Below are 26588 nucleotides of genomic sequence, written 5' to 3'. Positions count from 1 at the left end.
ATTGATCCCAGCAGGACAGATCATCAACTGCAATGGGGACACAGCTACCAGGAGGGCAAACCATTTCTGTTTACTCACCCGGGAAATTGTCCTGGCAACTCTATCCCGGGAGCACGATCTCACATCTATCCAGTGGGCAATACTGCTGGGCATCTCAGTGGGAATCTCCATGTTGTCAAATGAGGACACTAGCTATGATTACTGAATGAGTCCTTATTGATCACCCTCAGAGTCTTGTTTGCTAAAGGCTACATATGATCATGTGTGTAAAGAAGGAGATACGGGACACAACTGTATGTACCACAAGCATCTCCATCTCTCTCCTTTATTTAACAGAGCAGCCCACATTTATAGGTTCCGTCTAACACATCTGATATTCATTATCTGCAGTGAGAGTATAGCTCTGTTTAAACATTGGAATTGCATACCTTACCATATATGTACATATGCTTTTCTGTGCACATATGACATGGTCTGTACAATGAATTAACTCCATCCTGTCCTGTGCACTCACCTCCATGCATACATGGCATACAAAATGGATTCTTATTCCAAAATGGCTTCTACAATAGGTTGGTAGTGCATGATTCCAGAGCTACTACTAGAAAATCATACTCTCGTGTAAGGTTTCGCAGCATCTGCATTGCTACCTCTTTATCATCTACCTGGATGCCTACTGAAGTTAATTGCTGAGAGATAGACAGCATCCTAACTATACATACATTTGTATTTTTGCATGCACTTGCGCCTCAGATTGACTTATCTTACTAAGGGCTCTATTTACTACAATCCGCATTGGTAATGCAGATTGTAGTGTGCTATTACTGACTGAATTCACATTGCAAATTCAGGCAATATCAGGAATTTACTGCAAATCCCGTGCAGGGACAGAGCTTGCGAGAAAGCTCTGTCCCTGCGAATCCTCTCTGCACACTAGTCACGCAAAAAAATACCGTGACAAGTGCCCCGTGCATGCGTCAACCGGCCGCCGCTGCTACCCACCCGGCGTTAAGCCCCGTCCCCATCGCCAAGCCCTGCCCCCCATGATCATGGACCCCTCATGTCCCCCCCCTCTCCCTTAAGTACACTTACCTGCATGATCTGGGCTCCGGTGATGTCCTCCATGTCCTCCGGTCAGCTGACATCCCATACTGCACTGGGACCCTGTCAGGTGATGACCAGGCTGCAGTGCAGCATGGGAGACCAGCTGACCAGAGAGAGGACATCACCAGAGCCCTGAACTCCGGTCCCTGCAGTCAGGTAAGTTTGGGAGTTTTTTTACTTTTTTTTACTGTGGATCAGCGTGTGGTCTGTTTAGACCACACAGCTGATCACTGGGGCCAGCTCCGGGCTCTGCTCTCCCCGTCAGAGTGGAGCAGGAGTCCGGTAACCGGGGGAGACCATGGATAACGCCACCTCCAGGTGGCGTTATTATCACAGGGCTTTCCCCGGTATGTTTTCACAATTTATTTTTAGTAACTTTGTCCAGATCAGATTTCCCATTACAATTATGGGAAATCGATCTGCTTACTAGAAATAAGTGATACTTAGGGGTTGGAGTAGAATTTTACGAATTCTACTCCAATTGCCCTTTAGTAACTGTAGGTTATACTAAAATAATGTGAAAAGGGTGTGAAAACACCCTTTTTCACTTTATTTTAGTAAATATAATGTTAATAAATAGAGCCCTAAGCATTTGTCCTCATGTGATGTCTGTAAAACTACCCACATTTGGTGTACAGTCACTTTCTCATGAATAATGGAATACACATGCTTCTCTAATGGCTAGACCAATGGTTCCCTTGGCCACATCATCAGAGTTGGGGTTATCACTGGGATAACTAGTGACTTTCCATAATTTTTCCCACTTTAACTGCATTTGCATAGCAAATTTCCATGTAGTATAATTCTCTGAACCCGTTAGTTTGGCAAATCTCATATCTGTATTAGTAATATACAGCTTCACCTATGATATGTATAAAGGGCTTTTCTGTACTCACTCAGATCCTTTTATTCCATGTTGTTGCAACAGCCGCATTCTTGGTATTGTTATTCAGCACACACTGGTGACTTTGGAGCCTGGCAGCCTGGGCCCATAACCTATTGACAGAACCAAATAACTGTTGATACAGGTGGCAGCGGCGTGTGATAGAGGTCAGACCACATGTTGAATAGCTTAACCAGGTCTTTGGTTTAGTAACCAGGTAAAACAAAAGGGTGTGAGACAACACGGGGTTAAGGCAGCACATCTCAAATATGTGCAGTATGATAGAGATCAAGTCAGGAGCGGGTTAACAGAGATAGTGTGTGGTGTGTGGGCTTTGCACAGGGTAATATGCATGCAGTGGTGGCAGTGGGACTTATAGTTCCACAAGCATTGGTACCACTGCATCTGTTAAGCTCAGTGACAGACAGGACACTAGTGGACACATCCTACTGCTATGGAGGGCAGAGGAAGAAGGTGCATCAGGTCAGAGGTCCCACAAGGCCGGTGAGGGGTACCTCCGTTGCTATGGTGAACAGACAGAGAAGACAGCACGATCTGGGTTTGGTATGGGATAATTAATCTGTTGATGTGCAGATGATCTCATGCTTCTTTTGCAGGAGAACCGCTTATGCTAATTCTACTGGGAAACAGATTCTAGTTTTCACACTAAATATTTTCCTAAGAGATTAACTGGGGTAGTAGAACTAAGGAGACAGACATATATCTCGATCAGACCAGACCGGTGACTACAGACACAGACTATGGGGCTGATTTAAAAGTGGATGCCATTGTAGATGCAACAGCATAATTTTTGCAGCGTGATTGTGTCTTTATGCTAATGCTGCAGACAATAGACTTCCTACTTACATGCCCATGGCTGCTGCATTAATTCGCCACTGTGCACACAAAGACACACCATCGGTGGAACCATCGATCTGCAACACTCCTGCAATCTGGGTAGCCACCCCCTGTTACTTTCCAGGAATGCCCACTGAAATTGCCTCTCATTGCCTTCAAATTTGTACTGCAACTTTTGTCGTTAACCATCGGGACGCATATGCAGTGCGACTTGGATGCATGTGCAGACTGAAAACATCGGCTGATTGCGTCCATCTGTGAATCAGGCCCTATGTAATATAATGCACTATGGGCAGGTTACCAGCCATCACAGCTGTGACAATCTGATTAGTAAAGAAGAATGAGTAAAATTCAGGCCTCAGAACACACCCAGAAGCCTGCACACCAGACAGTGACCATGCATCTCTGATACTGCACCTGCTTAATGTCACAGCTTTTCTAAGGTGTTTTTAAAATATAGCAATTAAATGTTTGTCACTCTCTGAATGGGGGCCAGCGCTACCATTTAGCATCTTTGACAGCTGCCTATGATGCCTGCACCTGGGGGTGCCACTGAGAATATTTTCTCATTATATTCTCAAAAAGCCCCATGACCCTCAGACCAACACTGCTGTGTGACTAGATCACATAGGGCCTGATTCAGCAAGGAACGCAGTAGCTAATACGCACGTATTCGGCCAATTGTTGCACACTGCGCATGCATATGCATCGCAGTGCGTGTGTGCGAACTAGCCACAGTGATCGCAGTGACTACACAGACCTTCACAGAGTGATTGACAGGAAGTGTCATTTGTGGGTGGTGATGGGGGGATGGTCGGGCGAAAGCAGGTGTGCCAGTGCATTTCAACAGTGTTGCATGGTCATGCATAAATTAGCCATTGTAATGCCCTACGCAGCCTGAGCCCTGATAGCGTGCGATGAAGTTAGCAATTGGTCAAGGCTTATGCAAGTGTGTGTGAGGCTGCGATGGTACTCGATTGTAGTACCAATGTTTTCGCAGTCATGCTAAACTTTACGGATGTGTGTAAGGTAAAGTGGGCGTCCTTATGTAGTGCAGTGGCATCATAGCGATCGCAATAGATTAGCATACTATGGCAGTTGAATTGCGTGCATAATCACTACTGCATCCGCATTTGTGTTCCTTGTTGAATCAGGCCCATACGCCACAAAGCATTTTTTACCATTGGTATCTGGCTGGACAAATTTGCACTAGGTGGCACTTTAATTCAAGTATCAAACTCCTGACTTCCCATAAGCTGTATGTTTGTGAACAGGGATCTCCTTTATCTTTATATGGGACCTGCTTATCAAGTTCTTTGGCTCCATAAATAATGAGAAAACAGCAGTTTCCAAATTAATCAAGTAAAGTGGATAGAGCTGGTAATCCTAGCTTATATAGACCCTCAAAACCCCATCACCACTCCCCCCAAAACCCCACCTTTCCCCCTCCAAAACTCCAACACCACTTCCCCCAAAGCCCATTGGCTCCACAGCTTGCCCTCCAAATGGTATCGATATGTTTAGCCAGCTGACGGAATGTCTCCTGTCAAAATACCGACAGTGGAATCCTGCTGGTTGGTATCCCAACTTACTTATACTTATCCTCCCCCCTTCTCCCCCTAACCCTCCCATTCTGTAACCTAACCCTAACCCAGAGGCGTCACTAGGGTTGGTGTCACCCGGTGCTGTAACTCATGGTGTCACCCACCCAAAAAAAAAATCAGGAACAAGGTGCGCAGCTCTGTGCTCTCTCTCCCCCTACCAGTCCTGTACTCAGCACTGCAGTTCTTCTCCCAGAATGCCAGGTGGCACCAGACAGGCGTGATGATGTCATACCCAACTTTCTGGGTAGAGAGGACTAACTGGACCAAAATACTGCTGGGTCCAGTCCGTCCTCACCGCCCCTGCAGCGGGGATGGTAGCAGGGAGCGGACTGGTGGGCGGGGGCAGGAATGGATTGGGATGAAAAATCAGCCCGGGAAGTTTATGGAAGCAGCCCCAATGAGGGCAGGGTCTATGAAAAGGGGTGGGAGCGCTCCTCCTTTAGGCTAATGGCAATACAATGCCCTTCCCAGCTGTACATCTGTGTGTCAGAATGTACAAGGACTGAGATGCCCATTTTCAGTGTCTACAGATGTTGCAATCTTGCTTTGTGCGTCTTTAGATGTCACTATCGGTCCACCATTGAACCTTTTACCAGCCCTATGCTACCAGCAGATCATCCATCTCAGTATGGCCTCCAGTGTGAGCAATTCACTCTCTCTACACAACCACTTTCAGCAACAAAAAAATAAAACAAACATTGATTCCCACCCAGTCTCCTAGAGAAGCCTGAGTGACCTCATGCTGGGCTGTCACCAATAGCTACGGAGCTAATGTCAGGAGACGAGCCTCCAGCCACCCCAGAAGTCGAGGCCAGTGAATTTCTCACTTTCTTCCTTCAAAGAGTCCAGACCAGACCAGTGGGTTGGAACTTAGGGGGCGATTCAGACAAGCTCACTAGGCTACGTTCGATTTTTGCAAACTGTGCATGCGTAAAAGAAGCATTGCTCGTTCGCGATTGGGATACGATCACTCTCAAGCAAATAGCCAGCCCGCTAGTTTGAGTGACAGAACAGGCCGTTTGTGGGTGGTGACAGGGGACGGACAAGGGAAACAGAGGTGTGGATGTGCGAACGCAGGTGTGACAGTGCACTTTAACACCATTTAAAGGGCGTGCATAATTAAGATGCAGCATCAGCATACACATCTTACGAGAGAAATAAAGACAGCTGGGCTTGCAGTGCCTGCGGTAGGCTAAAGTCTACCCCAAGCACTGCGTGCAGGCTCGATGTTGCCTGATGGTACCAATGTAATCATACACTTCCTGGAGATGATGTGCACAAGTGGGCGTCTTTACTCCAGGCAGGTGGGCATCTAACTTTACCTGGCGATTGCACATTAAGACATAGGAGGCATCCTAATGTCCGTGCGATTGCGGCATTTGGATACTTTCTTTCCTTAAGACTGCGTGCGCACGCAGCCTAGCGAGAGGGTCTGAATCAGGCCCTTAGTCCCGCTCCCTCTCTCACTCACCCGAGCACCCTGCACCTTATCACTGTCCTCTTCACCTCAGCACCTTTCTCTGCCCCCTTACCACCATCCTCAGCCCCTCATCAGCTTCCTCAGCCCCTCATCACCATCCGCAGCACCTCATTTCCATCCTCAGCCCTCATCACCTTCCCCAGCCCCTGTCTTTCAGCCTCACTATTTCCCATCCCTGTGTCTTCAGCTTTAAACCTACCTCCTTGACACTAATAGATGCCGTGTCAAGAAATGTAATTTTATCAGGGGCGTTATATATAATGGGTGAACGGTGTGCGGTGCACACTGGCCCCTGCACCCATATAATTTTAATTTATCTCTTGGGAGTCCCAAGACAGCGGTATCAGCACTATAATCGCCTGGAAAATGGCCACCGCTGGCATTTTCCCAGCGTATTGTGCATGCACAGTAGACTCTGGGCACAGACTAGTGCCCAGAGTCTACTGCTGTGGCACTGCGTCCTCAATAGGCTCAGCGCTGCCGGAAAGAGAGGAGGGGGCCTAGGACAGATTCTGCACATGGGCCCCCTTCTCTCTTAATACTCCCCTGAATAGTGTGTGTATATGTATGTGTGTGTATATATTTTTATATATATATATATACATACACACACACACACAGACGTGTGTGTGTATATATGTATATAAAAGTTATATATGTATATATAAACATATATATATATATATATATATATGTGTGTGTATAATATATATGTGTGTATATATACTGTATATATATATATATATATATATATATATACACACACACACATTATACACACACACATATACATACATACACAGGTGCATAAATATTGGGACATTGACAGAATTTTCATATTTTGGCCTCTATTCACCACCACAATGGCTTTGAAATGAAACAAACAAGATGTGCTTTAACTGCAAACTTTCAGATTTAATTTGAGGGTAATTACATCCAAATCAGGTGAACGGTGTAGGAATTACAACGGTTTCTATATGTGCCTCACACTTTTTAAGGGACCAAAAGTAATGGGACAAACTAAACAATCCTAAATCTAACTTTCACTTTTTAATACTTTGTTGCAAATCCTTTGCAGGCAATTACAGCCTGAAGTCTGGAACGCATAATGCTGGGCATACACTGCCAGATAAAATGTCTGTCAGACCAACAGAAATTTTATCTGGCTGCCTGCCAGCCGCAGCTGTCGCCGGCATACACTGTGAGAGAAATTTCACAGTGTATAGCCCGACATCCGTGCTCCGCCCCCGGGGGAGGAGACATTTCCCTGTTCCTTCCATAGGAAGGAACACAGGAAATGTCTGTCTGTCGGCTGCGCTGGGCATACACTGCCCGATGCGGCCGACAGTTTCCCGGGTAAATATCGCATCGGACGGGCATGCTGGACAATCCAGCATGCCTGACCGAGCAATATTTAACCCTCGGTCGCCCGCATACACGCTGCAATTATCGCGGCATTCCGCCGATATCGGGCGGATCGTCCCGATAATTGCAGAGTGTATGGCCAGCATAAGTCACCCATAGTTTTATTATTCTACCATACTTAACTTAAACTTACTCAACTAAAATAACAACACTGACAACGATATAGATTTGCAAAAAAGAGGTCGCAGCCAAATTTATTAAAATCGGATCAGAAATTGAAATTGTATAATCGAGCATGGTGGCGAAAAATTGTATTTCACAACTGGAAAAGAGGAAGCTGACTCCTCCCAGCACCCTAATATTCCTAAACAGAGCCCGCCCAAACAGGTCCCTGATAGGCTGTCAGTACTGACTGATCCATTAACTTAAACTATAACGAGACTGCAACCCTAAGCCAGTTCTAACCAGTATTAGTACAATAAAAAACAGGGTGCTTATGTCCTCTCATGCTTATTCTAGCATTCGCGTGCTTTAGACATCACCAGACGCTGGGTTTCATCCCTGGTGATGCTCTGCCAGGCCTCTACCTCAAAAGTCTTCAGTTCCTGCTTGTTCTTGGGGCATTTTCCCTTCAGTTTTGTCTTAATCAAGTGAAATGCATGCTCAATCGAATTCAGGTCAGGGGATTGACTTGGCCATTGCATAACATTCCACTTTTTAGCCTTAAAAAACTCTTTGGTTGCTTTTGCAGTATGCTTCGGGTCATTGTCCATCTGCACTGTGAAGCGCCGTCCAATGAGTTCTGAAGCATTTGATTGAATATGAGCATATAATATTGCCCGAAACACTTCAGAATTCATTCTGCTGCTTTTGTCAGCAGTCACATCATCAATAAATACAAGTGAACCAGTTCCATTGGCAGCCATACATGCCCACGCCATGACACTACCACCACCATGCTTCACTGATGAGGTGGCATATTTTGGATCATGAGCAGTTCCTTTCCTTCTACATACTCTTCTCTTCCCATCACTCTGGTACAAGTTGATCTTTGTCTCATCTGTCCATAGGATGTTGTTCCAGAACTGTAATGGCTTTTTTAAATGTTGTTTGGCAAACTCTAATCTGGTCTTCCTGTTTTTGAGGCTCACCAATGGTTTACATCTTGCGGTGAACCCTCTATATTCACTCTTGTGAAGTCTTCTCTTGATTGTTGATTTTGACACATATACGCCTACCTCCTGGAGAGTGTTCTTGATTTGGCCAACTGTTGTGAAGGGGTTTTTCTTCACCAGGGAAATAAGTCTTCTGTCATCCACCACAATTGTTTTCCGTGGTCTTGGTGTTGCTGAGCTCTCCGGTGCGTTCTTTCTTTTTAAGAATGTTCCAAATAGTTGATTTGGCCACACCTAATGTTTTTGCTATCTCTCTGATGGGTTTGTTTTGATTTTTCAGCCTAATGATGGCTTGCTTCACTGATAGTGACAGCTCTTTGGATCTCATATTGAGAGTCGACAGCAACTGATTCCAAATGCAAATGTCACACCTAGAATCAACTCCAGACCTTTTACCTGCTTAATTGATAATGAAATAACGAGGGAATAGCCCACACCTGTCCATGAAATAGCTTTTGAGTTGATAGTCCTATTACTTTTGGCCCCTTAAAAAGTGGGAGGCACATATAGAAACCGTAATTCCTACAACATTCACCTGATTTGGATGTAATTACTCTCAAATTAAATCTGAAAGTCTGCAGTTAAAGCACATATTGTTTGTTTCATTTCAAAGCCATTGTGGTGGTGAATAGAGGCCAAAATATGAAAATTATGTCAATGCCCCAATATTTATGCACCTGACTGTATGTATATTAGGGGTGAGCGGGTTCGGATTTCTGAAATCCGAACCCCCCCGATCCGAGGCCGATCCGAGTCAGGCTCGACTTTTCCCGCCTGACTCGGATCTGAAATCGAGGCAAAACGTCATCATCCCGCCTTCCGGGTCTCGCGGGTTTTGGATCCTATATAAGGTACCCGCGTCGGCGCCATTTTCTCTCGGCTGTGGACAATGAAGAGGGAGGGTGGGAGTTAGGGCTGTGTAGTGTAGTGTAGTGCAGAGTAGTGTTGTGCTGTGCTGCTGTTGTCCATAGGGGCTGTGTCCACTACTTCAAAGTCCATAGGGGCTGGCTGTGTTGTGCTGCTGTTGTTAATAGGGGCTGTGTCCACTACTTCAAAGTCCATAGGGGCTGGCTGGACTGTGTTGTGCAGTCAGTTCTCCATAGGGGCTGTGTCCACTCCAAAGTCCTGTGCAGTGTCCCAGTCCTAAAGGGGTGCTGTAGTGTAGTCCAGGGGGTGCTCTGTCCGTCAGGGGTGCTCCCCCAAGTGCTAAAAAAAAATATTTTTTTCTATGTTTGTGAATTGTGTGCGCAGTAGCCACACGTGCATCAACAAAGTAGTGCGAAGCGTGCGCCTGTCATAAGTAAAGGGCTGGCTGGCTTGACCATTAAAGGGTGCTGTAACCCCCAAAGTACACTCCAAACCAAATAAAAAAATATTTTCTGTTTGTGAATTGTGTGCGCAGTATCCACACGTGCATCAACAAAGTAGTGCCAAGCGTGCGCCTGTGTCATAAGTAAAGGGCCGGCTGGCTTGACCGTTAAAGGGTGCTGTAACCCCCAAACTACACTCCAAACCAAATAAAAAAATATTTTCTGTGTTTGGGAATTGTGTGTGCAGTAGCCACACGTGCATCAACAAAGTAGTGCCAAGCGTGCGTCTGTGTCATAAGTAAAGGGCTGGCTGGCTTGACCGTTAAAGGGTGCTGTAACCCCCAAAGTACACTCCAAACCAAATAAAAAAATATTTTCTGTGTTTGTGAATTGTGTGCGCAGTATCCGCACGTGCATCAACAAAGTAGTGCCAAGCGTGCGCCTGTGTCATAAGTAAAGGGCCGGCTGGCTTGACCATTAAAGGGTGCTGTAACCCCCAAAGTACACTCCAAACCAAATAAAAAAATATTTTCTGTGTTTGTGAATTGTGTGCGTAGTAGCCGCATGTGCATCAACAAAGTAGTGCCAAGCGTGCGCCTGTGTCATAAGTAAAGGGCCGGCTGGCTTGACCGTTAAAGGGTGCTGTAACCCGCAAAGTACACTCCAAACCAAATAAAAAAAATATTTTCTGTGTTTGTGAATTGTGTGCACTGTGGCTGCATGTGCATCAACAAAGGAGCAGCGCCAAGTGTGCGCCTGTGTCCCATAAGTAAAGAGCCGGCTGGCTCATTTCTTAAAGGGTGGTGTAACCCACAAAGTGCACTACTCTCCAGCAAAAATAAAAAAATATTTTCTGTGTTTGTGCGTGCCTTAGCCGCACGTATATATCAATATAACATAAATGGAGGACCAAACTTTCAACGATAAAAATAAAATAGGGAAAGATCGAGAACCACTTCCTCCTAGTGCTGTTGCTGCTGCTGGGAGTTGTTCATCATCCCAGAGAGGAAGTAGGAACACCACTACTTTTACTAAACAATTGACCCCCCAACAGTCCCTAGCGATGAGGATGAAGTACGACAGCAGTCATCCTGAAGCAAACGTATAACTGAGGCCTTGACTGCTATGTTGATGTTAGACGTGCGTCCGGTATCCGCCATTAGTGCAGTGGGATTTAGACAATTGATGGAGGTAGTGTGTCCTCGGTTCCAAATCCCGTCTAGATTCCACCTGAATCCTCAAAGCAGCAGCGACAAGCGTGCGTCTGTCTGCTAAAGGGTGGTGTAACCCTCAAAGTGCGCTCCACAAACAATGAAAATATTCTTTTTTTTTCTGTCTTTGTGAAATGTGTGGGCTGTAGCCGCACCTGCATCCTTAAAGCAGCAGCGACAAGCGTGCGTCTGTCTGTTAAAGGGTGGTGTAACCCTCAAAGTGCTCCAAAAAATAAAAAACTATTTTTTTTGTGTTTGTGACTTGTGTGCGATGTAGCCGCACGTGCATCAACACAGTAGCAGCGCCAAGCGTGCGCCTGTGTCATAAGTCAAGGGCCGGTTTGGACATCTGGTCCGGACTGAAGGACGTGCCAACAATTTCAGACAAGTCTACTGTCACTGCATATGATACTGTCCTCAAAGCAGCAGCGACAAGCTTGCGTCTGTCTGTTAAAGAGTGGTGTAACCCTCAAAGTGCGCTCCACAAACAATAAAAATATTCTTCTTTTTTTTCTGTCTTTGTGAAATGTGTGGGCTGTAGCCGCACCTGCATCCTCAAAGCAGCAGCGACAAGCGTGCGTCTGTCTGTTAAAGGGTGGTGTAACCCTCAAAGTGCTCTCCACAAACAATAAAAAAATTCTTTTTTTTTCTGTCTTTGTGAAATGTGTGGGCTGTAGCCGCACCTGCATCCTTAAAGCAGCAGCGACAAGCGTGCGTCTGTCTGTTAAAGGATTACATCGGCGACAGCATCCAAGAAGGCATGTCAGACAGACCGTACCTGTACTGGCAGGAAAAAGAAGCAATTTGGAGGTCCCTGTACAAACTGGCACTATTTTACCTGAGTTGCCCCCCCTCCAGTGTGTACTCCGAAAGAGTGTTTAGTGCAGCCGGGAACCTTGTCAACGAAAGGCGTAGGAGGTTGCTTCCACAAAATGTGGAGATGATGTTCATAAAATGAATTATCAACTCTTCCAGGGAGACCAGCCTCCAGAACATACAGAGGGACCTGTGGTTGTGGATTCCAGCGGGGATGAATTAATACTCTGTGAGGATGAGGATGTACACAACACTGAAGAGGGTGAGGAATCGGTGGATGAGGAGGATGAGGACGACATCTTGCCTCCGTAGAGCCAGTTTGTGCAGGGACAGATTAATTGGCAGCTTGTTTTGTGGGGGCCCAAACGAACCAATCATTTCAGCCACAGTTGTGTGGCAGACCCTGGCGCTGAAATGTTTGGTTTGTTAAAGTGTGCATGTCCTGTTTATACAACATAAGGGTGGGTGGGAGGGCCCATGGACAATTCCATCTTGCACCTCTTTTTTTCTTTGAATTATGTACTGTTTGGGGCCTAGTTTTTCAAACTGCCATCCTGTCTGCCACTGCAGTGTCACTCCTAGATGGACCACGTGTTTGTGCCGCCCTCTCGTATCTCTTAGCATAGTCATCCAGCTACCTCGGTGCAACCTTTTGGATATAAAAACACTATTGTGAGGTGTGAGGTGTTCAGAATAGACTGGAAATGAGTGGAAATTAAGGTTATTGAGGTAAATAATAGCATAGGAGCTGAAAAACCCACAAATTCTGTGATTTTAGCTGTTTTTATGCTTTTTAAAAGAAAAATACAGATCCAAAACACAAAACCCAGAACCCAAAACACGGAAGGGTGGTTTTGGCAAAACCAATCCAGATCCAAAACACGAAGAAAGATCCAGATCCAAAACCAAAACACGAAAAGTGGCCGGTGCACACCCCTAATGTGTGTGTGTGTGTATATATATATATATATATATTATACACACACACACACACACATATATATATATAACTATTCTTGACACTGAAGCTATTATATATAGACGTTATAATTATAAATAGGCATGCTATATTAGATGTTCACTTACTGTCACTCACATGTTCGCTGCTGGTCCTGGCTGGCTGCAGGTGCTGGTCCTGGCTGGCTGCAGGTGCTGGTCCTGGCTGGCTGCAGGTGCTGGTATTGGCTGGCTGCAGGTGCTGGTTCTGGCTGGCTGCGGGGCTGGCAGCATACAGCCTTGAGGCGGAGCTGTCAGTGATGAATGACAGCTCTACAAAGGCTTATGGTAGGAGCTGCTGCGGCTGGGCATCTGCAGCAGCTCCCCCGTCGGCCATTTTCATTTAAACTTTAGAACTCCGATCGTGGCAACCAGGCTGGAGCAGGTGTGTGATGGGCGGCAACATCCCCCCTTGCATGAGAACCACCACAGTAGTAGCAGCGGGGTGGGTGCGGGAGTGTGGCAGTGGCGCATTCAGGGATGGGTGCGGGAGTTTGGCAGCGGCAGGGGGTGCGGGCATCAATGTGCAAGTTTTGGTGTCACCCCCTTGGAGGGTGACACCCGGTGCGGCCCGCACCCCCCTAGTGACACCACTGCCCTAACCCTCCCCACCCCGCACCCTAACCCTTTCCATTAGTGCCTAAACCTATGTCTCCCCCCTTCGTGCCTAAACCTAACTTTACCCCCTTAGTGTCTAACCCAACCCTTTCCAGTGGTGCCTAACCCTAACCCACCCCCCTAGGGGTGCCTAACCCTAACCCCCACCAAAACCTAACCCCGTTACACTACCTAAACCTAACCCTCCCCCCCCCCCCCAGTGGCTAACAGCTAAGGACTCCCCGGACTTACCTTATTTGGGCTGGCTGGATTCCAGCGTTGGTATTTTGACGCCTATCTTAAGTCCCATGTCGGGCTTCCCCCGTCGAGATTTAGACTGGCGGAATCGTGGGCGCCGGTCTCATAACTACATCCCGTCCAAATGATATCCATTAGAATCAAACATCCCATTGACAGTCTGACATACAAAATGTGTCCCGACCTCAGTGTTTGAAAGACTTAACACAGCCTTCTGTTATGCATCTGAATATACAGTTCTCAAAATAATTATATTATTAATGTCTTATATTTGTAATGAGCCACAAAGAGTCCACAGCATCGAACATTGGGGGATACAAAATAAGGCTTACAAAACTAGCATAATGACCAAACATCCTCTATTCACATAGTACTTTGTATTGCAGAACTACAGATTACACAGTGAGCATGAGATAATGAGTAGCATTGTGTATGGTGGAGAACAGTGCAGGAATGGGCACCATTGTGAGGTAATCCTCTGCCCAGGAGGATAAGTGTGAGAAATAAGGTGAGAGATGCTAACAGCTGAGGCTGGAAGAGTTAGAGCTAAGGAGGTATGTAGGATAGTGCAGGCAGATAAGGAGGGAGGGTCATGCTCATTAAAGCTAAAAGGTTTAATGAGAGAGGGAGTAGGTGGTAGTTTGCCAAAGAGGAAGCGGCATGTTTAGAGTAATAACACTCGCACAGGTAAAATGCTGCAAGGAGCATTAAACATGTGTTGGGATCCCAGCGCCAGCATTGTGAGCTCTACATGATCACATAGGGCCTACTTCTGAGTCGCATGACACTACGACCACTTTAGCATCTTTAGCCATAGTCGCGTCTATGACTATATGATATTGCTATTCCAAGCCCTTCTCTGGTGTACAAGCGTGCAGCTAAATGCGCAAGGGCTGGGACACAAACTTTGAGTGGCTGTAGTTAAAACAATACCACTTTTGCGGTAAGCCCATTGAATTCAATTGGCTTACCGCTGATTGGCTGAGAGAGCCATCTGTCACATCTCTCAGCCAATTAGCGCTTGCCCATAGACTTCAATGGACACAGGAAGGAAGGAAGATACCGGCCACCCCCTTGCACTAACAATGCTGCCGGCATCCCATGCTGCCGACACGGCCAACACCCTGCACTGAGGACACTGTCAGTGCCCCCACAGTGCCGGCACTCCTGCACTGAGGATACCACTGGCATTCTCACACTCTTCCAACACCGCTGTCACCCCGTTCTGCCGACATCACCGGCATGTACACTGCTTGCTCCCCCGCGGCACTATAGACAATGCTGTCACAGTAAGTGCACTGTATCCAACCCACACTGTATACTGCACGGTATCCAACCCACACTGTATCCAACCCTCACTGTATCCAACACTATATGCGACCTGCACTGAATCAAACCCACAATGTAACCTGCACTGTATCCAAACCACACTGGTTCCAACCTGCACTATAAACTGCACTGTATCCAACCCACACTGTATACCACACTGTATCCGGCCTGCGCTGTATCTAACCCACACTATATCCGACCTGCACTATAAACTGCACTGTATCCGACCCGTACTGTATCCCGCACTGTAACCAACTCACACTGTACCCCACACTGTATCTGACCTGCACTGTATTCAGCCCACACTGTATACTGCACTGTTTCTAGCTTGCACTGTATCCAACCCACACTGTATCTGACCTTCACTGTAAACTGCACTGTTTCCGACCCACACTGTATCCCATACTGTAACTGACTCACACTGTAGTCAAGTCACACTGTATCCGACCCGCACTGTACCAAGCACTGTATCTGACCCGCATTGTTTCTGGCATGCAGTTTTTATGGTTGGGGAGATTTTGGAGAACTGCTAAACATAAAGGCTGATTGATTGGGGCTTTACATGGGCATATAGTGCCAGTCATCAGTGGCCCAGCGCCCCCAGGAGAGAAATACAGATTGGGCACTGAGAATAGGCATGTGCTGGGGTCATGTGCACTTGTGCAGGGGGCATTCATGTCTGCTGTTGCTATTTACACATGGTTTTGTTTGCTGCTTGGTATCTGCGACTACTTGTTTTGAGCAAGGATATTCCATGCACGAGTATTAGTAAATTTCGGTATTGTATTGTTTTCTATTGAACGTACTTGGGAGTTAGTTTGATTGGTTATTGCTAATACAGTACTAATTTGCATAACATTTGTAAATAGAAATAAATGCACTGTGTTTGTGCCGCTGCTCTGTTGGTTGCTTAGTTTAGCCAGCCAGCCTTTGGCCTATGTTGGTGAACAATATTGTGAGCTGTGAGGTGGTCAAAATTGACTGGAAATGACTGGAAATTAATGTTATTGAGGTTAATAATACTCTAGGAACAAAAAAGGCCCACATTATGTTTTTATCCTAAATAAAAAATATAGATCCAAAACCAAAACATGTGAGGATGCTTTGTAAAACCAGAATCAAAACCAAAACACAAAAGTTAATCCAGAGCCAAAACACGAGGGTCGGCGCACATCTCTATTTGTAACTAGCTGGACCCAAGTCTGGACCCTGAAGTACACCTGCTGCCTTAATTTTTTACATTGTTCTCACCTATAACTTGGATAACGATGCAAACTAGGAGTAAATGACAGTGCAGGCAGCGTATTATCATACTGTCAGGAACAGACTGACTCACAGAACAGAGGGCCTGATTCAGAGCCACTTGCAAAAAGCGAGCGCTCGCTCTGAATCAGGGCGGCCGCTTTTTTATTTTAAACAGCGGCCGCCTGGCTGCTTGCATAGCTGTGGGTGACCACCCACAGCTTATGCGAGCGACCAGGTGATGGTCGTGACCATCTTGCTTGCGACGAGACCCTTGTGGTAGGGTCTCGTTCCTGCAAGCCCCAGTGAGCTTCCGGCTCTAATAGAGCCGGAAGCTCACCACTGACATCACTCGTGATGTCACTGGGGCCGCCCCCAAATGGCAGGCGTTTCTTAGGGAACACCTCCATTTGGCCAGCCACCCCCTCGACCCGCCTACCAAACGGGGCGAGCTGTCGATCAACATTGACAGCCGCCCCTTTTGGATGTGAGCACCGGAGCGAGTGATTTCTCGCTCGCTCCTGGGCTTGCGCTCCTGCAGTGCGCACGGCACATGTGCGCACTGCCCGGCCATCTACCCGCTTGCGAGCGCATAGCACTTGCGAGCGGGTCTGAATCAGGCCCAGAAATCAGCATAGATTCCAAAATCAGTTGAGGTTCAGAAATCACTGCAGAATGGAGGGGGTGATTTGGCTGTGGATGGATATGCTACCACATTACACCTGCGATAGCTGTAATATGGTAATGCAGCAGGAGGCGTCACACGTCCTGCATGCATTACTGATATGAGCTGCATCCAAGGACACAGCATCGGATCGTCTGCGATCCCTTCGGCTTGCTGAGTGACCATGGGGGTCACGCAAGCTGGCCACCGCAGATGAGTAAATGAGGCCAGGAAACCTGGCCTCTCGCGCTGCCCCCTCAATGGTGGCGATGTACCTCCATTTTGGGAAAAGGAGGCCGTCGCTGCCTGTTCCCTGCCCAGAAATGGCAGTGGACTGTCAATCACTGACAGGTCGCTTCTGGACTACGTGCAGGACCGCAGACCCGTACTGCACATGCACAGTACGGATCAGGCGCATATTGCAGATTCACGTTAATAGGGAATCTGTGTGATCCCTCTCAATGCATCAACAGCTGATTCACCCCATGAAATCACTCTGCAGACCAACATTGAAGACCATGTCTAGCAGGCCTGCCATCAGGGGGGGAATCACGGGACTGGAGTTCCATTGCTGGACAGAAGGGAGCCCTCCCACAGTGACACTGAGTGGCTGTGATCACCTCCCCTGCTGTTTGTAATCTCTGTATGCTAAACTTTGCCAGGATCAAAGATTGTGGATTGATCATGCTGTCTGCCAGTCTGAATGCGTTGAGTGTTGAGCTGCTCATCAGCCTGCAAGAGTGTGACAGTGTGTGTATGAAGCCAGCCCTTCAGTCCCAGAACCTGTGTAATTCAAGAATATCCCAATTTTATGGAATTGTGTGCAAGTGTGTGGCCCTGACAAAGTTCAAAGCTAGGCAAAAACAACTACACCAATATGCCAAATATAGTGGAGCTACAGTAGGTAAAAAACTGTGGCCGTGCAAAAAGGACAAACAGACAGACAGACATACACTCTTTATTGCTTATTATATATATGCAACAGGACACAATTTTTCTCCATAGCATTTAGACAACCATGCCACCTGTAAGTCATACTTGAAACAGCATTTTGAACAAAATAAACTTCTGTTGGAATTTTCAAATACTGTTCTGGTGGTTTAATTTGACATGGTAAAGATTCCTGACTGAGGGAGACGGCTTCACTTGGCAACCAGAAGAAGCTATGTGAGGTGAATGCAACATTTGGAAGTGAGTAGTGGGGGATTTATGTCTAAAACAATCTTATTATTGTAAAGCTCAATGAAATATGCTGCCACTATATAAGTAAATGTTAATAACTAAAATAAATAAGCTGATGCAAAGAACAGCAACAAATCTATAGTATTTATTATGAATATTCCTTTATCTTATTACTTCTATATAAACCTTTATTTATCTGCTCTTTTAGGATCAGTCCCCTTACGGCTAATCAACGGACCTGGCATCTGTGCTGGGAGAGTTGAAGTATTTTACAAAGATATATGGGGATCGGTGTGTGATGACAGCTGGGATAGCCGTGATGCACAAGTTGTGTGTAGTCAACTGAAATGTGGAGTTGCATTGTCAGCCCCGACAAATGCATTCTTTGGACAATCTAATGGTACTATTTGGATGGATGATGTGAAATGTATTGGAACGGAGTCGGATATCTCTATATGCCCTCATAGTGGTTGGGGGAATCATAACTGTGGACAATTTGAAGCTGCCAGTGCTGTATGCTCAGGTAACAATAACTGATTACTAGTAAGAAGGTATTATGCATTAAAGGAACTACCCTCTGCCCCATAAACCTAAAATTATATTTGATGTGTTGCAGAAGGGGATGGACAGTACATATGTCTTTCCTTACCAGCTTTATTTACTCCAAAAATATTCAGATGTTGGACCATGGATGCTGCTATATTTCTGCAAAAGTGCAACCCAAGTACCAAGGCACTGACACGAATCACTAAATACTAGAGATGAGCAGTTTGGTTTTGCAAAAATCCCAAAACACCCAAAATTGGGGCTTCAGAGTAGAACCAAGTGCCGGCTTTTGTCTTCACACTAAATTGGGATCTGAAAATGAGGCAAATTGTAATTTCCATGGAAATCTCGGATCTTGCATGTTTTGGATTGCATTTAAGAGTCTCTCCCTAGTGATCAGGTGCCATTTCACACAGAAGAGTGTATGGAGAGGGTGTGGGATGTAGTTGTGCTTCGATAGACAGCATTAGAGATTCCATTAAAGAGAGTTGTTGTTAAATTGAGTGGGTGGGAAGAGTGTAAAAGAAAGACTGCTGGCATCTTTGTCACTGTGTATGTGTTTGTTTGTCAGACACTAGTGGCACCTGCAATCCAGTGCAAACAGGCTCTTAAGTCTGTTAGGACTGCACTTGAAGTGAGCTGCACTTATGAGGGTTGCTCCAAAAGTCTGTGCCTGACCATAATTAACAGAGAAATTTAAGTTAAATTACATTTATTTTTCAACATTTACTTCAATACATTTCTCCAATTGATGCTCCAACTTGAGCGTGAGTGTGAATCTCAGTGGGCATCATCTTCTTCATTTGTAGATATTTAATGACGGCTCAGATTTCAATTTACTCCATTCTTCAGTGTTCTTCATTTTTTTATTGTTAGTGATGTTGCTCCCGACTTTTATTGATGTTGTTCCCGACTTTTAGTGATGTTGTTCCCAACTTTTTGCTGGTCGCACATAATTTACACCTCCCCATACCTGTCCCACATCATTTACACCTCCACATACCTGTCCCACATCACTTACACCTCCAAATACCTGTCCCACATCATTTACACCTCCACATACCTGTCCTACATCATCTACACCTCCACATACCTGTCCCACATCATTTACACCTCCACATACCTGTCCCACATCACTTAATTTTACACCTCCTCATACCTGTCCCACATCATTTATACCCCCACATACCTGTCCCACATCACTTACACCTCCCCATACCTGTCTCACATAATTTACACCTCCACATACATGTCTCACATAATTTACACCTCCACATACATGTCTCACATCACTTACACCTCCACATGCTTGTCTCACAAAATGTACATCTCCACATACCTGTCCCACATCATTTACACCTCCACACACCTGTCTCACATCGCTTACACCTCCGCATACCTGTCCCACATCATTTACACCTCTCCATACCTGTCCCACTTCATTTATACCTCCATATACCTGTCCCACCTAATTTATACCACCATTGAGGTTTTTATAGAAATTCACCTGAAAACTGACATGCCTTTATTGGACAAATTTTTGGTATTTACACCCTTCTAAGGGGTATATTTACTAGAATTGTGTATGGCTGAGATTGCATTCACGTGTGGGTTTTCCCTGATTTTTAAACACAGATTTACTAAAGGCAAACATGATTGCAAATACATGATCCTGCACAAAAATATACGACCAAACACACAAATAGAAGTCAATAGACCTTTGAGCCAACAAGCGTGTACTCTCCCTAGTCAGGAATACAACTAACGGCTTTACTTAGAGTCATGTTTAAAAACCCAATAGAACACGGAGCAGAATAGAAGTAATGAATAAAAGTGCCTGTGAGCAGCATGTTATGCAGAAGCACTGTACACGTCAGTGTGATCTGTGCGGTGCTTTTGTGTGTTATACTGTAGGTGAAATAAAGAAATGTTGTGCACACCCCCTCCAAAAACAAAGCCTGCTCTGAGCCTGTTCTGGTACAGGACAATCAGGGGAAAAACTGGCTTGGGGTTCCCCCTATTTTCCTATAACAAGCACCGGTCTGAACCAGCCGGGGTTGTAATGCCAAAGCAGGTGGGCACACAGCATGTACTCCCCCCTGCCTGAGCATTAACCAAACCCAAACTGTTCAGCCCAGTGTTGTCAATTCTAGGAAAGTAGGGAATAAAATGGGCTACAGTATCATGTTAATTTTTTTGTAGAAATTAAGTGATAATGAATAGAGCCCTTAATGACGGGGTTATCTATAGTAGAGATCACCAGCTGGTGGGTCTCTCATAAAAGGACAAGGGTGGTTTTGTTTTGTTTAGCAGGGGTGGCAGGAGATGGAGGATTGCTGTTAGTTGTAGCTTAGATTAGTGGATCTTTTTGTTCGGTTATATTGTAATCTCACCCAACTAGGTACAACCCGTGTTCTGTGCTTGATACAAATAAAAGACAACCAAACTGGTATTTAACTTGGACCTGTGGACTATTTTGTTTGTTACTCTAAGTGATACCTGCCAGACCGACCTGGTAAAGGAGCTGCTCCCATACAATACAGTGTTTATCTAAAGGAAATCATTGCAGAACAGAAAGCTGACCTGTTGCCAGAGTAGACAGACACACGGATTGTGTATACTGTAGTCTAATAGCCTTAAGTAAATAACATATGACCTAAGCATTATCCCTGAAATTTCAACAGATATAGGTGTGTTCAGGTATAAATCCAAAGTACAAAATGAAATAAAGAACATGAAAGGACAAGAAGTTCTGCTGTATAGTGTGGGACTACTATGGCACAGCGGCCTATTCATCATATGATAAGTGGTCCGGTAACCATGCGGAAATTATAGGTTACTGGGCTATTCATCATTAGGGGTCCAATAGGACCTCCCCGGGATTCAGCAAAAAAAAAAAAAAAGAAAGTTTTTGGAGTTTGCTGCCGAGAACAAGTGCTATCTTCAGACGGCGCTTGCTCTTGGATCCCTGCTCCTTCCTATGGAAAGGAGTTACGGGGATGCAAAGAGGGATCAGAGCAGATCCCTCTGCCACCTCCTCACTCCCTCCCTGGTGGCTTTACGCTTGCATGACCCGAGGTCACGCATGCGTAGCCGGGATGACGGGTAGCAGGTAAGTAACGCAGCTACAGAAATAGCTGCGATACTTTCCACTGGTACAACTGCTTTTTGGAGCAGTTGTCCCATCACCAGAGCAATGATGAATTGCTCCGGTGTCACGTTTACCCTGCTGCGAGTTGGATACTTAAATATCCCTCGCAGCAAGTTCAATCCTTCATCATCAGAGGCCATATAGCCTTCGATGAATAATAGGCCCCACAGTATTATATAGAACAGTTTTCTCATGTAGATTGTTGATTATGGGGCTGATGCAGAGAATATATGTAAGTTTGAGAAAATTCCTTCCACATTGTGTAAAATCACCTACAGTATGTGCAGAGTTGTGCTTATTGCTGTGGTCAGACCAAATCCTATCTATATGCTTGGTTTTATAGTCGTCATCATCATCAATGTGCACTTGCAACATCATATATCTGGTGCCAAAGATTCGCCTGAAAACAGGTATAATTATGTATGTACACAATTATGCCAGCACGCCCTCTCTGCCTACGTGTGAATAACCAGTTACCACTGTAGCCAAGGGTAAATACCTGGCTTACTGAGAGGATAATGTATATATTTTAGGGATTTATAATTGTTTATGTAGCTTCATGGTGTATATTTTTGTATACTTATGACACTGGGGTTGCTGTGCGGCACCCCAGTAAATGGATACCTAACTGCAGATAATAGTTTATACCTTAAGAATATATATATATATATATATATATATATATATATATAATGATAGGCATAGTAATGTTTATTTATGAAAATAATTATTTATGGTTGTTTTACATTAATGTAAGAAGAATGTGAGGGGAGTATGAGTATGAGGAGGATAGCCGAGGCAGTGCTGTAATTTTTTTATTTTTCTCTCTCTCACTCTCCCTGAAGGGATAAGAATGTTCCAGTAAGCCACGAGCGGTCACCTGACCATTAGCTCGCGCTGTGAGCGGGAAAGGAGAGGTCACACGGCGTTAGTGTATGGCTATAAAAAGGCTGCACATAGCGCTAAAAGGCAGAATGCTGTTCCCCCCTCCAGTGACTGTTCAGCTACTCACTTAAGGTGCATACACACTAGACGATATGCTCCCTGAGCGATATCGTCTAGTGTGTCCCCGGCAGGCTGTGCTCAATGTCGTTCATGACATTGAGCACAGCCGCTGAACGATATCATTAGCGATATCGTTCAGCGCCGGGCTCTCTCACCCATTCCCTGACATGCAGCAACCTGACGAGGTCGTCAGGTTGGCCTGCATGTCAGCCCGATGAACGAGGATGACGAACGACCCGCGGGAACGCGCGTCGTCGTCATCGTTCATCTTTTTTGTGTTAAAAATGGACGATAAAGTGGACGACTGAACGATAACGATATCGTTATCGTTCAGTCGTCCACTTTAATCGCCCAGTGTGTACGCACCTTAAAGCACTGGAAAGCGAGAGCGCTGGGTAGTAAGAACGGAGGCTAGTGAGAGGCATCCTGGTACTGTAGCCGCGCTGAGGCTTCCGGTGCCTGGGAGGACGTGGTCCTCCGTGACTAAGCACCAGCGTCATAGCTGGGAGGCGCCGGCAGCAGTGACAGGTTGCCGGCGTCAGTGCTGAAGGAGGAGCCGGTGACCGCTGATTGGGAGCTGGCGGCAGTGCCAGGGGAGGTCCCAGAAGCGGAAGAGAGATGCCGGCATCAGCTGTGTCTGAGCGCTGGGGGAGGATCTCAGCGGGGCACAAGATCTAGAAGCCTCTGGAAGGGTGAGAAGCGGTAGTTGCATCAGGTCTCCCCACGTGAGTAGCAGCAGCAGCAGCGCTGCTCATATAGACACTGTTGTGTGTAAATCCATCTTCATAAGCTCAGATCAAAGCACAACTCATTAGCAGTAGCCATTAACTGAACTCCATTATTACAAAGCTGTCTTTCTGAGGGAGGAACATTAACTATGTACCTTCTGGACCATAGAAGGTTTATGTAAAATTATAAGGATTAACCCATTTTATGCAAAGAGGTTACTAAATTGAGGAGCAGCAGGTAGAGGGTTAAAGTCTACTCCTCTGCCTCATGTGCTGTGGATTTTCAAGCACAGATTAGTTTTCAATAAGAGAGAAGCCTTAAACCAATGACAGTGGACACACAAGTTATTGAAGTTTACATTGCACATAGCTTTGGTTATTTCCTCAGCTATAAAATCCCTATAGGGAATTTATTGTTATGTAATCCAGCAGGCAATATTGGACTATAAACTCACCAGACTAAATATAGCGCCTGCCGCAGCTCCTCAGGTTTACAGAGAAAACCATATACAGGATATTAATCTCTCACAGCAGGTTATACAAAGAGACTTAGGGCTTGATTCAGAGCCGGACGCAAGTGGCCGATCGTACGTTCGGCGTACGTGCCGAAATATGTAAATTTAAGCGCTCGCACGTAATTTCGAACGCACCTAAAATTCCACCCCAAAGTCTGCTGACCCCTCCTCTACCTAACAAGCGAGCCAAATAGCGAGCGTACATCCCCAATGTGGCTTGCAGGGAATGCACGCACAAGTACAAACCGGAAGTGGCCCTGTCAGATTCCGATTACCTGCTCGTTTATTCTGCCTACCTCCCTCAATCGTATCATGCCAATCAATATATCAATTAGCTTAATTGCTCTTCACATGTGTTTTTTTTTTTTTTTTTGAATTGCAATAAACTTTACTCTTGTCCGTGTTTGTTTGTGTTTACCCGCAGAATACGTAAGGTTTAAACTAGGGATGTGCAGGCTCGGATAGGTTCGAGTTTGCACGTGGAGTTTGGATTTTTCCCTCCAAAAAAACGGAACTCAGAACGAGGCAAAACGTCATCTTACATGGACGAACATCATCATTCCTGGACAAAAGACCAGGAATGATGATGTTCGTCCATGTAAGATGACGTTTTGCCTCGTTCTGAGTTCCGTTTTTTTGGAGGGAAAAATCCGAACTCCACGTGCAAACTCGAACCTATCCGAGCCTGCACATCCCTAGTTTAAACATTAGCTTTCTTTTGCCAAAATACATGTTTGAGCCAATTATCCATTTGTTTTCTGTGTTTTTACCCACGCATATTTTACTGGGTTCATTTCTTTATTTAAATTAGCTTACGCATGTCACTGCATCAAGCCTATCATAACTCTCAATAGATTTTTGGACCTGTCGAACACATGACTCATACACTAACCAATAGAATGGTACCTGTTAATTTCCCAACTACATTAGCCAATCAAATTTTTTTTCTGGTCTTTATTAAAACTGTTTTATTAAAAATACACCATTTCCATCATGAGAGCCTCTGCATTCACCAAGCGCGAGCTCCTAGTTTTAACAGAGGTGATGGGGGGAGGCTGGCTGGTGATCCGCCTGTCCATCACCAATCGTGAAAAGCGTTCCGCCTATGCGGAGGTTCGTGGATGCCTGCGTTCCTTCGGCTCACGCCGCCAGATCGGCCAGCTGGAGCGCAGGTGGTCCGACCTTCAACGGCGGACGCCCTGTTTGCTGGCATGCTTTCGCATGCGGATAGTGGAAAGTAAGTTTTTTTTGTCTTTGGTTTTCATGTTTATCTTTGTGGCCCTATCTGCGTGTGCATGTTTTCTTGTATGGCCTGTTTCTTCTTTGTACTCATATCTGCATGTGCATGTTTTCTTGTATGGCCTGTTTCTTCTTTGTACTCATATCTGCATGTGCATGTTTTCTTGTATGGCCTGTTTCTTCTTTGTACTCATATCTGCATGTGCATGTTTCCTTTTTTTTTGGTTAAACAATTAGCGTTTAACAAGGTGATGTTCTAAACTAACCTCAATTTGTTTTCCATCATTTAGGGGCAGAGCGAAGACTACGGCGTCATCGCCGTCAAAGACGGCGCTCTCGTCCCCTATCCCCAACCCCCAGCCAAACCTCCTCTCCCCAAATTCCCCCTCCTCCCCAGCCTGCCCAGACCCTGTCGCCCATCCCTCTGTGCTAGTTCCCCACCCCTCTCTTGACCACCCCATCTCCGGAATCTGTGATCACCCCTCCCACCTCCTTGGGAAATTTGACCACCTCCGAGGAGGACGAGGGAGTTGTTTCGGGTCCAGCCGTCATTCATAACGGTATGTTTCCCTTTTATCCTTTTTTGTTTTTGAAAATGTGTTGATCTAATCCTTTGTCTGTGCCTTTTTCCTTTTTTTGGTTTTCCCAAATTTTTGTTATATATCTGTTTGTATTTACATTTCACAGCTGATTTCCCCATACACATATCCCACATGGCAAAACAGCCAAACTTGTATGTCTGGCTTACGGTTGTTTTTTTTTTATTGTTTTTTGTTTGTCCATTTTTTGGGGCTTCTGGGTTTTTTTTTAAATGTGCTTTTTGCCACACTATTGTAACTTTTTGATAACTCTCTTTTGCTTGTGTTTTTTTTGAGATTCATAAATTATGGATTCATTGTAGTAAGCACCACAATTTTCTAACCCACAGAGGACCAGAGGCGTTTGGCGGACCTAGCCGGGTGCGTCCAAGTTATGCGGGGGCACGTGATCGGCCTGCTGGTGGTCCTTGATCGTATGGCAGGGATCCTGCGTCCCTAATTTTTTTGTTTTAACCCGCACATTTTTTTTCCTAATTAAAAAGTTAAATTTTGAGTTCAGTCTCATTCCTTGTCTCAAAATCTTAGATTGTTTGTTTAAACTTACATAAGTAGACTCTTGCAGCAAGTATTTGCAACTATTGTCACTAAGATTGTGTGATGTTGTTTTTTTTAAAGCAGGCATATGAAACAGCTAACACTAACAATAGGTTTTGCGAGTTTACAGGTTTTTGTTTTAAAAATTACATGTTACAATTTTCTGGGAAACCTGCTTAGGCCGAGATTCCAAAGCA

General features: G+C 45.4%; 1 protein-coding gene across 1 annotated transcript in view; it reads left to right on the top strand.

The window, feature by feature from the left end:
- The window catches only part of LOC148478871 (uncharacterized), a 212200-nt gene that overhangs the window by 60206 nt on the left and 125406 nt on the right, over nucleotides 1-26588 (top strand). Inside the window, exon 2 of the mRNA XM_088455269.1 lies at nucleotides 18283-18597. Coding sequence (XP_088311395.1) covers nucleotides 18283-18597 — 315 coding nt within the window. The remainder of the gene's footprint in view (nucleotides 1-18282; nucleotides 18598-26588) is intronic.

This window comes from Taudactylus pleione, unplaced genomic scaffold (assembly GCF_031769625.1).
Source record: "Taudactylus pleione unplaced genomic scaffold, aTauple2 ptg000648l, whole genome shotgun sequence".
Lineage (NCBI taxonomy): Eukaryota > Metazoa > Chordata > Amphibia > Anura > Myobatrachidae > Taudactylus > Taudactylus pleione.
This window is presented reverse-complemented; position numbering and strand designations above follow the sequence as displayed.